This window comes from Hyperolius riggenbachi, chromosome 8 (genome assembly GCF_040937935.1).
Source record: "Hyperolius riggenbachi isolate aHypRig1 chromosome 8, aHypRig1.pri, whole genome shotgun sequence".
Classification (NCBI taxonomy): domain Eukaryota; kingdom Metazoa; phylum Chordata; class Amphibia; order Anura; family Hyperoliidae; genus Hyperolius; species Hyperolius riggenbachi.
In genome coordinates, this window is record NC_090653.1 from 265,994,035 (window position 1) to 266,007,728 (window position 13,694).

The 13,694-nt window shown below is 44.7% G+C and overlaps 2 protein-coding genes across 2 annotated transcripts in view; both read left to right on the forward strand.

Moving 5' to 3' along the window:
- Window positions 1-13,601, forward strand: part of TFE3 (transcription factor binding to IGHM enhancer 3) — a 67,478-nt gene extending 53,877 nt beyond the window's left edge. Inside the window, exons 9-10 of the mRNA XM_068248805.1 lie at window positions 6,610-6,757; window positions 8,589-13,601. Of these exons, the coding sequence (XP_068104906.1) occupies window positions 6,610-6,757; window positions 8,589-8,963 (523 nt within the window). The 3' untranslated portion in view covers window positions 8,964-13,601. The remainder of the gene's footprint in view (window positions 1-6,609; window positions 6,758-8,588) is intronic.
- The window catches only part of GRIPAP1 (GRIP1 associated protein 1), a 255,468-nt gene continuing 251,203 nt past the window's right edge, over window positions 9,430-13,694 (forward strand). Inside the window, exon 1 of the mRNA XM_068248000.1 lies at window positions 9,430-9,528. Within this exon, the coding sequence (XP_068104101.1) occupies window positions 9,430-9,528 (99 nt within the window). The remainder of the gene's footprint in view (window positions 9,529-13,694) is intronic.

Below are 13,694 nucleotides of genomic sequence, written 5' to 3' on the forward strand. Positions count from 1 at the left end.
GCCGATCAGCTGACTCCAGCTATGCTCTGGATTGGCTGAGTGACTGGGGCGGCACTGTGGAGCGCTTTTAGTATATATAGGACTTGCCTGTCACTTGCAAGTTGACTGCTGTTGCGAACAGCTACGTGTTAGCGCTCAGACCAGAGTCAGATCCCACAGGGTGTTAGAACCAGTCGGAGCTGGGAATTCACACTGAGTCAGATTATTTTGATAGTTTAAAGTACTATTGCTTACTACTGCTTATGTGTTAGACTAGTTCCTGGGTGTTGAGACCAAGGACCTCACACCTAAGACTAGGTCATTACTGTCTTGCTACTGTTATGTGTTAAACTAGTTCCAGGGTGTTGTGACCAAGGACCTCACACCCAAGACTAGGAGAGATCTATATTGTCGCTGCCTATCCATTAGACTAGTTCCGGGGTGTTGAGACCAAGGACCTCACACCTTAGTCTAGGACAGTGACATATCACTTGTTACCTGCTATGACCTCTGGCTTTCTTGACCACTCTCCTGAACTCTGATTCGGTACTTCTGCCCATCTGATTATCTGTTGCCAACCCTGCCTATACCTAGATACCGAATCAGTCTTCCGCTTCTGTACCTTGTCTGTCCGTGTGTTGCCGACCTGGCTTGTCTGACCTCTCTGGCTGTCGCCTAGCTCTTGGGTGAGCAGCCTTACTGTACTTCTGTGACTCCTGCTCTTCAGGTGGTTACTTGCTGCTATTACTATCCTATGGTCACCAGCTCCTCTGGAGGCCATCAGGCAGCATAGCCAGTGGATCTCTACCTCTTAGGTCCACTGGCTGCAGTACAGTCTGATTCCCAGCCTTCAGAGAATCCTTTGCTGCAGTATAGTCTAATTCCTTGCTCATCCAGGAATCCCTAGCTGCAGACCAATCTTCACCACATAACTCCAATCAGTGGTCCCTGCCCCTCAGGTGTCCACTGACTGCAGTACAGTCTGATTCCCTGCTTCTCAGGGAATCCTTGGCTGCAGTAGTGTCTGTATCTCCCGCTCCTCGGGAGATAACTTCTCCATTTACTGTTGCACCAAACACAATACCACATTGGGTGTCCTGTGTCTAGCTATACTAGTATTATTGGTGATTCTGCAGATCACCATATAATCAGGTATAGCGTCTGTATTATTGGGGATACTGCAGATCACCAATAATCAAAAAATCTGTGTTGCTGACACCAATCGTTACACTTTGATACTGTGAATAATATGTCCTTGTCTTGATACTTTGTAGTTCAGTTATCCTGTGGAGCTACGATTATATATTTCCCATGGGGACATATATACATACTCCTTCTAGTGCAGAGATTTTGTATTGTTTGTATTGCCTAGCTTAGTTCGCTGTATTGCTCCAGATCTAGCTAGTCTACCTTGCTTATGTTATATATTGGTTAATCGACAATATATACATATTCTAGTCAGCGTTTATTTTCCTTGTATTCGTGCTACGAACTGTTTATATCCTGTGTTTAGCTAGTTAGTGTTTAGCACGTTTTGGTAGGTTGCACTTAGCGTGATCACCCGTGCTTAGCTAGCATAGTTCTGTCCTTGCGAGGTAGCCATTGCTGCAGTTGCTATTGGCAACCTCACTCCAGTCTGTCTTGTCTCATTTGTGAATGCTTGCTGTCACTGAGGCAGTGACTAGATTAGCAAGTGTTCATTCTGTCAGTCCCTGTCCTTATTTGTCGCGCTGAGCAAACCATTGTTAAGTGTAGTTTTTGGTTGCTCGGAGCTGCGCTCGCTCTGCGCGCCACATCTCCTGCTGGGGTCACTCTGTCTCCTCCTCCAGTGCATTCGCACTATACCCTGAGATTTCATAGTTTTATGCCTTGCTTGCGTTTTGCGTGCATGTCTCCTTCACGTCAGGGTGTGCATTGCGCGCTGACTGTGGAGGATACACCACCAAATGTTACATACATATCCGGTGCTAAAACAGGTCTAAATTTGCTCATTAACGATACAGTTTCCTAACGATTGACCCTCCGATTCTGATTGCTGCGATCAGGCCCACCCACGGAGGGGAAAATGTTAAGCAATCTGATCAGGCTAAAAGAATAGTTCTGAAATTTGGATCGAATGAATGATGCGTCGTCATTCAGCAATCCAATCCCGATCTAATCGATCGGGTGGTAGACCGTTCGGGAGATTCTGTTGGTAATAGGCATCTTTAAAGGGATCTTACCATCTCATCTTGAAAATATATAAAACGAGCCTCCCACTAAGGAAGCTTTGTAAATGATGTGGGCTTTTGTCAGGGCATTCAAACCACAGGTTTGCAGTGCTCCCAGTGACGTTGAGAGCCGCCGGTTCATGCGATCACATCGCCTAGCCACTTATATTTTCACGGATTGCTCCCATGCCACCATCCTCAGCTTTCTCCAGCTCCAGTACCGGGTCCCGTAACTTCCACCAGTCGCGGCCAGTCTGCGCAAGAGAAGTGCGCCCTCTACATATCTCTCCAACAGCTGCCGAAGAGATACGTAGAGTGAGCACACTTCTCTTGCGCAGACTGGCTGCGACTGGTGGAAGTTACGGGGCCCGATACCGGAGCTAGAGAAGGCTGAGGACGGCGGCATGGGAGCAATCCCTGCAGATGGGGCTGGAGGAAGCCCCAGGTATGTATAAAACTTTTATCGTAAATCGTCTCTGGTGCATTTTAAAGGCGCCCATTAACGAAACAATATTTTCCTCAGATGCAATCATATTTTCAGGATTGTAAGTAATTGGAAGGTGATTATTGATTGTTTCCATAAACAGGGTAATTAGGGCGCTTTCTCTCCTCAGATACTATCGTAAAATCCAGCATTCCGATCTACAGAATTCTGCATTCCAATTGACCATAGAATAGTTTCATGACGGTTTTCTCTACATACTTTGTGCTTTTCTTTACATTCGATCATAAAAATCTGATAGAATGATCACATCTGAGGAAATATTGTAGCGTTAATGAGCACCTTAGGGCCCGTTTTTATTAAAGCGGAATATAACCCTGCATTTCAACTTTGCTCTAAAACATTATTTACAGCATATTATATGCAAAAAGCATTTTTTTTTTACTAGACCAGCATTGGAAGGGTTAAACACAGAGGTTTTAAGTTCCGTGCAGACGTTCAGATAGTTACATTCTATTTAGTTAGATGTATCTATTGATAAACAGTTACACACTCTTTGGCTGTCCTCCAAGCTCCTTCTCAGTGAGAGAGAGGAGTCACAATAAACACTTAAAAGATACATATTTGTAAACAAAAAGTATCTAACTGAAGTTCGGATGCGTCTGCAGAAATCTCTAGGGACTTTAAAGCCCTGTGTAACCCTTCCAATGCTGGTCTAGTAAAAAAAAAATGCTGGTTGCATATAATATACTGTAAATAATGTTTTAGAGCAAAGTTGAAATGCAGGGTTATATTCCGCTTTAAGTACGAATTCACAATGCGTTTTTTTTTTTTATTTTTTTTTTTTTACATTTAAAATGAAACAAATGCATGTCAATGGAGTAACTTCTAATGAATGTGGTGCAATACAGAAAAGATATGGATTGCATGCTGCAGATTTCTGCACCAAGCATTCATTTCCCATGTAATGATTGTTAGACGCATACAAAAATTTCAATTAAAAGTAGCATAAAATGTGAAAATTCATATGGAAAGTATGCAAAATTTAAAATTCTAGTGGAGGTAGACCTTAAAGGATACCTGAAGTGACATGTAACATGATGAGATAGACACGGGTATGTACAGTGCCAAGCACACAAATAACTATGCTGGGTTCCTTTTTTTTCTTTCTCTGCCTGAAAGAGTTAAATATCAGGTATGTAAGTGGCGGACTCAGTCCTGACTCAGACAGGAAGTGACTACAGTGTGACCCTCACTGATAAGAAATTCCCCTTTTTATATCTCTTGCTTGCTCTCAGAAGCCATTTTCTGCTAGGAAAGTGTTTTATAGTTGGAATTTCTTTCCGTGAGGGTCACACTGTAGTCACTTCCAATCTGAGTCAGGACTGAGTCAGCCACTTATATACCGGATATTTAACTCTTTCAGGCAGAGAAAGGAAAAAAAGGAACACAACATAGTTATTTGTGTGCTAGGCACTGTACATACACATGTCTATCTCATCATGTCACATGTCACTTTGGTATCCTTTAACCACTTAAGCCCGAAGGGTTGAAATTTTTTTTACATCCGAGCAACTTTCACCCCCCATTCATTTGCCAATAACTTTATCACTACTCATCACAATGAATTGATCTATATCTTGTTTTTTTCGCCACCAATTAGGCTTTCTGTGGGTGGTATATTTTGCTAAGAGCCACTTTACTGTAAATGCATTTTAACAGGAAGAATAAGAAAAAAATGGAAAAAATTCATTATTTCTCAGTTTTCAGCAATTATAGTTTTAAAATAATACATGCCTCCTTAATTAAAACTCACGTATTGTATTTGCCCATATGCCCCGGGTATTTCACCGTTAAAATTATGTCCCTATCACAATGTATGGCGACAATATTTTATTTGGAAATAAAGGTGCATTTTTTCCGTTTTGCGTCCATCACTGTTTAGAAGCCCATAATTTATTAAATCATATTGATATACTCCTTTGACATGAATATTTAAAAAGTTCAGACCCTTAAGGTAACTATTTATGTTTTTTTTTTGTTTTTTTAATGTAAACTTGTATGTGGGTATTTTTTGGTGTGGGAGGTAAACAGGGTTTTTTTTTAATATATTTATGTTTATTTGTAATTTTTTTTCTTTTTAGGTGCAATTTGCTATTTGGCCACAAGATGGCCAGAATCAAAAAGTCCTGGGAGCGATCGATCTCGCTCCCAGGCAGAAGAAAGGAGCCCAGAGCTCAGAGCTCAGAAAAGTCGGCTTTTCTCCGGGGGGGTCCGATCAGCGAAAGGGATTTATAATCCCTTTCACTGATCGGTGGGCTAACGGGCAGCAGCGGGGGCGCGCACGGGGGGGGGGGGGGGGGGGGTGGTAGTGCGCGCAGCCCAACTGGACGAGAAATCTCGTCCAGTTGGGCTTAAGTGGTTAAAGGACAACTGAAGCGAGAGGCATATGGAGGCTGCCATATTTATTTCCTTTTGAGCAATCCCAGTTGCCTGGCAGTCCTGCTGATTCTCTGCCTCTAATACTTTTAGCCATAGACCCTGAACAAGCATGCAGAAGATCAGCTGTTTCTGACATTATTGTCAAGTCTGACAAGATTAGCTACATCAGGGGTGCCCACACTTTTTCGGCTCGCGAGCTACTTTAAAATTCGCCGAGGCCAGGAGATCTACCGACGTTTTAAATGCACCAGCCCCCCCCCCCCCCCCCCCGAAACGTAGCTAGGTACAGGTCCCCTCAGTACAGGTTAGCTAGGTATAGGTCCCCTCAGTACAGGTTAGCTAGGTATAGGTCCCCCTCAGTACAGGTTAGCTAGGTATAGGTCCCCTCAGTACAGGTTAGCTAGGTATAGGTCCCCTCAGTACAGGTTAGCTAGGTATAGGTCCGCTCAGTACAGGTTAGCTAGGTATAGGTCCCCCTCAGTACAGGTTAGCTAGGTATAGGTCCCCTCAGTACTGGTTAGCTAGGTATAGGTCCCCTCAGTACAGGTTAGCTAGGTATAGGTCCCCCTCAGTACAGGTTAGCTAAGTATAGGTCCCCTCAGTACTGGTTAGCTAGGTATAGTTCCCCTCAGTACTGGTTAGCTAGGTATAGGTCCCCCTCAGTACAGGTTAGCTAGGTATAGGTCCCCCTCAGTACAGGTTAGCTAGGTATAAGTCCCCCTCAGTACAGGTTAGCTAAATATGTGCCTTCAGTACAGGTTAGTTAGGTATAGGGCGGGCACATGTAATCACTTACCTCCCTTCAACTGTGGAGGCTTGTCATCTCCCCGTACAGGCCTCCCCGTACAGGCCATGTGCAGCAGCGATGCGGGCAGCCATGACACCTCGTGCGCGCAGCCATGACACCTCGTGCATGCAGCCTTCATCACACAGGCTGCTGAGGGAGCGCTCCAATGGCCAGCGTGAGAGCAGGCGGAAGTGTTGCCAGCGCCGCCCCCAGCCATGACACTGCCGCCCTGGCCTCTCAGCCGCGCCTCTCTCCTCTCCTGAACAAATCAGCGGCCAGCATCAGAATCTGATAGGACGCGTTCTACAGCTGCTGGCCACAAAATTCAATGGGATGCGGCCAGGAGGCCGCGATCTACCAATCAGGCGGTCGCAATCTACCGGTAGATCGCGATCGACCTATTGGGCAGCCCTGAGCTACATGCTTGTTTCTGGTGTGATTCAGACACTACTGCAGCCAAATAGACCAGCGGGGCTTCCAGGAAACTGGTATTGTTTAAAAGGAAATAAATATGGCAGCTTCCATATCCCTCAATTCAGGTGTCCTATAATTCCCCATGCAGCTCATTTTTGGTTATTGGAAAGGGACCAGTATTTTTATAGACAAAGTTCCTTTATTGTCAGAAGAGGGCGTCCTTGCATACACAGGCAGCTTTGGGCTACCAGACTCCTCCACCTATGTAATATTGTTGCTCCCATTCTTACTGCCCTTTCACCCTATTTCATGTCATGTGCTCTGCTTGCTTCCAGGGAGCTGCGCTGGAATAAGGGCACCATTCTGAAGGCATCTGTTGAGTACATACGTAAGCTGCAGAAGGACCAGCAGCGAGTGCGGGATCTGGAGGGAAGACAGCGCAAACTGGAACACGCGAACCAGAGCCTGCTGCTGCGCATCCAGGTACTGTGCCTGCAGCGTAACTGTTGGTGTAGGAAGGTTGTCAGGGTCAAGGCAGAGGCGAGAGAGCCTCCAGCCTCAGGGCGCAGTGTAGGAGGGGGCGCACAACTCACTCAGCTATCATCTCCCTCCCAATTGTGTTTGAAGCAGAACTAAGAAAAAGGATACATGGCAGTTACTGCAAGCCAGATAACTAGAGATTAAGGTGTTTCAGGCCGTGGGGTGCCTCTTAGTCTAATAGGAATCAGTGTGTGACGGCTGGGGTGGGAAGGATGGAGGGGCGCACATTGGTGTCTCAGCCTTGGGTGCTGGAGCCTGGAGGGCCTTGCCCTGGCTCTGAAGGTTGGTATAGGGAAGATTTATTTGCACCAAGCATTGTCCTGTCACCAGGTTTTCAAAGAAGCAAAATTGGCTTCCTGTAACTTTAGAAGTTCATAACTGGTGGCATGTTAAATTGAGAAGGTAATTTTAGAGACATTAAAATAGAATTTTTTTTTTGCGGCAATAATATAAAGTATTAAACTATAAGACTATTAAACCCATGCATCAAAATGCACAGCAGGGTTAGCACTAACTACTTCAGCACTGCTCTGCAATGCTCACCACTCCCAGATGCTATTTTCCATAGGTAGTGCACTGTGTGGGGCCTCCCATCTCCTTCTCCTCCTTGAAAGAGTCGAGTAATGTTAGGTGATGCTTGCACAAGAACTAGTCCTACAAATTCTCAAAGCAATCATTTAGTGTATATTATATGTAAGTATTGCCTTTGGAACTGTAAAAATCTATAGTGAAGCTGTGCTTGCCTGCAGTTGTGCAGAGCACCTATCCACACCGACTGGGAAGTACAAACCTCTCCCTACTTGCTTCCTTTGCTGTGATGCTGGGAAATGTAAACTGACAAATATTATTCATCCTACTTTGCGTGTCACACCTGATTGTACCCGCCCACCAGATGCATTCAGAGGGAGGGTCTTAAAGCTGCAGTTTAGTTTAGGAGTTGCCTAAACATATATTGTGATCATTACTATTTTCATCTTGCTTCTAGCCTGGGGTTGTTTTACTTTCTGCAATTAACATACAGGAAGGTTGGTATATGGAAGATTTATGTGCACCAAGCATTTTCCTGTCGTCAGGCCTTCAAAGGAGCAAAACTAGCTTCTGGTAACTTTAGATGTTCATAACTGGGGGCACGTTAAATTGGAAAGGTCATTTTAGTGACATTATAGAAAATGGTCATTATACTCACTGGTCCTGGGGTCCAGCGAGGGTCTCCTGACCTTCTTCCATGGCAGTGGCCGCGTGCACTTTCGGTCCTCAGTTGTAGCCACTGCGTGGGGAGGAGCTAATCAGTGGCATGAAGGCTGGCGTATTTAAACCCTGGCCACTCAGTGCTAAGTGCTATCTCGTCTCCAGACAGCTGCAGCATGTAGCCACTCTGTTCCTCAGCACCGTCGGGTCTGCATCAGCCCTATCAGTCCAGTCTCATCAGCCTGGTCAAGTTAGTCCTGTTCAGTCCTGCCCCTCAGTCCTGTCTTCATCCTTTCCTTACGGTAGGGTCCTCCTCTCCTGTTCTCATTACTGGTGGGGCAGCAAAGTAGTCCGTCACCCACTAGGGGTAATGGACCATCATCCCTTGCGGGGTGCGCTGGTAAAGACCCGTGCCCACTTAGACTCCACACCCTAGGGGTGCCCGCACCCATCACAATAGGACCTTGACAATGGTCTATTTCTCAAGAGTGTTTTTCAGCGTAGCTGCTATTAGGATTTGCCTTGTTCAGCCTTTTGTATAATTGTACTATATCTAACTGCTTTCTTATGTGTTCTTGTTGTACAGGAGTTGGAGATGCAGGCTCAGCTGCAAGGACTGTCAGCCAATCAAACAGCCACAATCTCCACAGATATGGTTAAGGCAGATAATCTATCTGGGATGGTTTCTGCTTTTGGTGCTCCTGTTGGACACCCACAGGCTCTGGATCCCTCCACCCTGGATCTCGGAACACTCCAGTTCTCCGAACACCTGAATGACTTGGTTGAGCACAGTCTGGGCTTTGAATTAAGTCTGGCCGGTGATTCGGCCATTGCAGATATCCTTATGGACGATAGTTTGTCGCCACTGGGGGGAGCTGACCCCCTCCTCTCTTCCGTGTCTCCAGGAGCCTCCAAGACCAGCAGCCGCCACAGTAGTTTCAGTATGGAGGAAGATTCTTGATCCTACGAAGGGTGACCCAAACTCATAGACTGCTGAGGCTTCATCCATCTTATACTATAAGTGACGCCAGTCCCCCGCCAGACTGACATATTCATGGCTCAATCATCTTCCAATTCCGATTGCACAGCGGAGTTCCTGATCTCAGCCAACATCACCCATTTCTTTTGTTTGTTTGTTTTCTGGGGTATTGAGTGTTTCGTGGGGAGGAGGGGTCCTGATTAAGTATAGACTGCGTTTAGACAAGCCGTTAACTAATAGTTAGAGAATACCTATTCTTATAACTTTGATACTTATGTCAGTTTATATGGAGTCTTCCCCCCCAGGCCAGTAAGCAGAGTACTGTGAAGGGTGACTGACAATGTGCTTGGAGTTTGAGATGCAAAGGTGCAGCCAACGGATGGCTTGAGGCCTAGATGGAGTCTGGTGAATAGGGCAAGGTGGTGTCTTATAGTCGGAACAGGGTACAATGGTGACCCAAGATGGTGTCTGTAAGCAAGACGAGTGTGTGGTTGGCAGGATGGTGCTTGGCTGTGGTGAGAGGTTTGACAAGTGTAGGAGTGTCAAGGTAAGAAAGAGAAGCTGAAAGCAAAATGGCAGCCTAGTTGTTTTATCGGAGCCTGATGGTGAGTGGTCAGATGCCGTATGAGAAACTTGCTGACTGCTGGAGCTCTGAGGAGGGTCACATGACCCTCAGAGCAGCCACTGGAACCGCTGACAGGGGAAAGGGGCGGGACCGTTACCTCAGAAAGTAAAACATGGCGGTTCTGTCATTTTCATAAATGAATAATGACAAGTGACTATCGATCTACAAATATCTGGGCATTGGCTGTTGGTGGTGAAATAAGTTATAGCATGTAGTAATCAATCCAGACCTTTGTTTGGGTAAAGGAAGAGTAAAATGTAACAAAGAAGTGAACAATATAGTGTTCGCTAATGTGTTGTCTGGATAGTACACAAAATGGTGTACCATGAAGGCGTCCTAAAACAGCGGTTGGTAGGCATCACAGTGGTAGTGAGTTCTCTTGCCTTGTAGTGACAGGGTCCCATTGAGCATCATGGTCAAAGATGGGGTCCAAGTGGGCCTCGCATTGGCTTTGTGGTAAATGCTCTTCTTGTGCAGCCATTAGTTTGAAGGTCAAGTCCTAATTGATTGTATGGCTTTTGTATGTTTTTGTGCTGCTCATACAACCCAGAAACAAATTGATATTCAGCTTGAATACACCCTAAAATGATGTAAAAGGCGATATCCTTTAAAATGGCGGCATCTTAAGGGATTAGCTAGCAACACAACCACACTAAGGGCCCTTTTCCACGAGCAGTTTATAGGCAGTGGAAAGACTCTTGAAGTCTCACAACTGCTGCTGCCCGGCAACTGCTCACTAAGCACGCAGTTCAGCCACCTGTGGAATGAGGTCCTAAACCAAAAAAGAGAAGCATTTGCTGAAAGCAACCAATCAAAAACTTTGATTCAATTAATACTGACACCTGATTGGTTATTTCGGACAGCTTCTCCATTTTCTATCGAGTTTTCTGGGCACCCATCTTCATAAATGACTCCCAGTGTCTGTAGTATGCACAGGAAACTGTCCCCAAAATGGTGGGCTGAATTGATGAAAGGACTGAAAGATTTTGATGGGAAAGGAAAAGAAAAAGGCCAGTTCTTGTTAGGAAGCAGCCGAGGTGAGACGTGCAAAATGCTGAATTAAGAGATAATAAGGAAGTAACTGAGGAGAAAAGGTGTACCGGTGAGTGTTACACACAAAATGGTGGCCAGTAAAGTGAAAAAAAGGCCATGTCAAGATGCCACCATGTAGAGCAAAGAAAATGCCAGACAAAAATGACCTGTAGTTCGGCAAGAAAATGAAGAGAATACAGAGAGAAAGAGAAGTGTAAGACATGTCCATATCGAGATGGAGAATAGTACGTTTACACTAGAGTTGTGCCACAAAATGGCGCCCAGCATAGCTGAATGAAAATGGTGTATATGACAAAGCAGGCGGTTTCAGTGCATGGTGCTCAGAGGCGAAACTAGGGCCGCTATAGTGCGCGGGGTGCGTAAGGCTAATTCAAGGTTCCGGCGATTGCAGGACCGTGACATACTTCTCCCTCAGAGTTGCTACGACTTGGAGGGGGAATAGTATTTAACGCCGCCGGGTGTTTGAGCAGCAGCAAGGTGAGCCGTCATTCGTCTCACCCTGCGCCCAGCTTACCGGTGGCGTACTAATACGTACGCGTACATGAGACCAGAACTCATGTGGGACTGAAAATTTTTTGTTAGCCAAGAGGGGAAAGGGAAGTGCTCAGGAGGCTACTCGCTTTTTTTTAAATTAGGTATAAGACTTCCATTTGAAGATCCTACTTGAGCGGCTTTTATGCTGTTGCCATCACTAAATACCTTGAGAATCTCTGACCTAAGTCAAGGACACATATCAGGTGTTCTGCCTCAACTGGCTGCATGCTTGTCCCACATGTGCAACTGTAGCCAACAGGGCAGCATGACAGCCAAACAACTGGCACTTCTTTCAAAAGTAAATAAAGATGGCGGCATCCATAGGCCACTCACTTCATATACATTTTAATTGTTAAATATCAGGCTGAAAAATATAGACTATTACGCTATTTAAAAAAAATAAATAGTAAAAATAAAGTCTAGAGTCCGTTAGTTTTGTATATGTCCCTCACAGGACGTTTTATGCCTCATGTACTGAGGGGATTTCAAGCATGCCAGTATCTCTATGACGAGAAGAGGAAGCACTTACACTAGTGAATGTAAAAGGGACACAGGCGTGAGTGTGGTAGCGGATAAATGAGAAAGCAGCGAGAGTGTATGTTAGACAGACAAACATGACGGTTTTAGGTTATTAGGTTCAACTCAATTCCACTTCTATCAGTTGTAGCGCCAAGGTGTCCTCAGAATTATTAAGTCGACCTGAGCACCAGGATTTTTTTAAAAGTAAACCTCCCCCATAAAGGAGATGTGTAATGGAGTGTGCCGTTGGTGGGAGGGGTTCAGGGTTGGGGCAAGCATCGTTACTTAGCTATGGGGTGCTGCTCTGGCTCCCTGGCCCGTACAGGATGCACCATCTTTCCCACGAAGCGGTCGCATCTGCCAAATTAGTAGTTCCCGGCAGTGTCTTGCACATGTGCCGCAATGCATTCTGGGAGATGTAGCCCGTGGATGCGAGTACAGAGATGTTCTCACATCCAGATTGACTCTGCTATAGGCTGCAATCTTCTCAGAGAAATTGATATCCCACATTGATAAAACAGAACAGTAGATGTATTTTTGGTCAGTGAGTGAAACTTGAAAACTGTGAAAAGTTAGCACAGCAGGACATGTAAAAAAAAGCCTTCTGGAAGGTCATTTTGATTAAGGATATGACACACAATTCGTTTAAAGGTCCACTATCATGATAAAAATCTAAAATACATACAAATAAAATATGTATTGCCCTCAGAGTAAAATGCACCATGAATCACTTTTCTCCCACGTTCCTGTCACTAACAGTAGGTAGTAAAGAGCTGGCAGATTTTGGACTAGTCCATATTCTCGTGGGGGATTCTCCAATATTACCTTTATTCTTTGTAAAAGCATTCCCTCGAAACAATCTATATAAAGATGCTGGCCAGCCTCCATAGTTGTTTGCACACTAATTTTGGCAGTTGGTCTGAGCAACTGCCATTTAGTAAGTGCAACTGCCATTTGGTAAATATTTTGTAAATAACTAAATACATGAGAATACCCCACAAGGAGATGGACTAGTCCAAATCCTGTCAGATCAGTCACATTTCCAATAGCTGCTGTAAGTGACAGCAACATAGGAAAAAGGTAATTTATATTGCATTCTACTTTGGAAAAAATGTACATTGTATATGTAATTTTTAACATTTTTACATTTTTTGGCGATAGTGGTCCTTTAAGTACATGAAAAGTTTTTTTTTTTTTTTTTTCAAATTGAATTTTAAGCAACGGAAAAAGGGTGTTTGAATATGAACATGAATTTGAATAACTAAAACTACTTTTGTTTAATACATTAGAGATGTAAGGAACGTAATGTGGAGCATGAATGTAAGGTTCATTTAAACAGATAAGCGCAAAATAAATATGGAGGTGTCACCTGTTACAGCCAATCACATCCCAGCTTACATTGTACCCAGGAATCGTAGTTAAGTGACCGCTGGCTTGGGGAACACACAACTTTTAAGTACACCTTCCATATATGTCACAGGAGCTGGTATAAGGAGTATGGTGTGGAAGGCATAGTGTTGAGAAGTGCAGTGTGTGACATGTGAAGTCTGAGTGTGTCTGATTGGCTCTGGGCTTCTTTAGCAACACAGAGGGCGGGTGCAAAGCGCACTAGCCCACAGCAGCCAATCAGCTCACACATACCCGCCTGGTTGCTATAGGTAACGGCGCAGAGCGTCAGTTTTACTGCTCTCCGTCTTATCAAACAAGCCCAAGAGAGTATGTTTGGGGGGTTGCAGAGACAGAGCAGTGAGTGTATTGGGGTGCAGGTCTCGCCCCATTTCCTCACTTAGTTTGCATTTCTATATAGATATTAAGAATTGTGTGTTTTTTTCTATAATATAAACTACTAAGTATATTAAAGTACTTTCAATAAAATATTTTACACTCTCTGCAAGTTGCCGCGTGATTTTCTAAGGTGGTTGTGGGGGAGGGTACGGGGAAAACAATCAGGTGCGGGGAAAACAATCAGGTGCGGGGAAAAC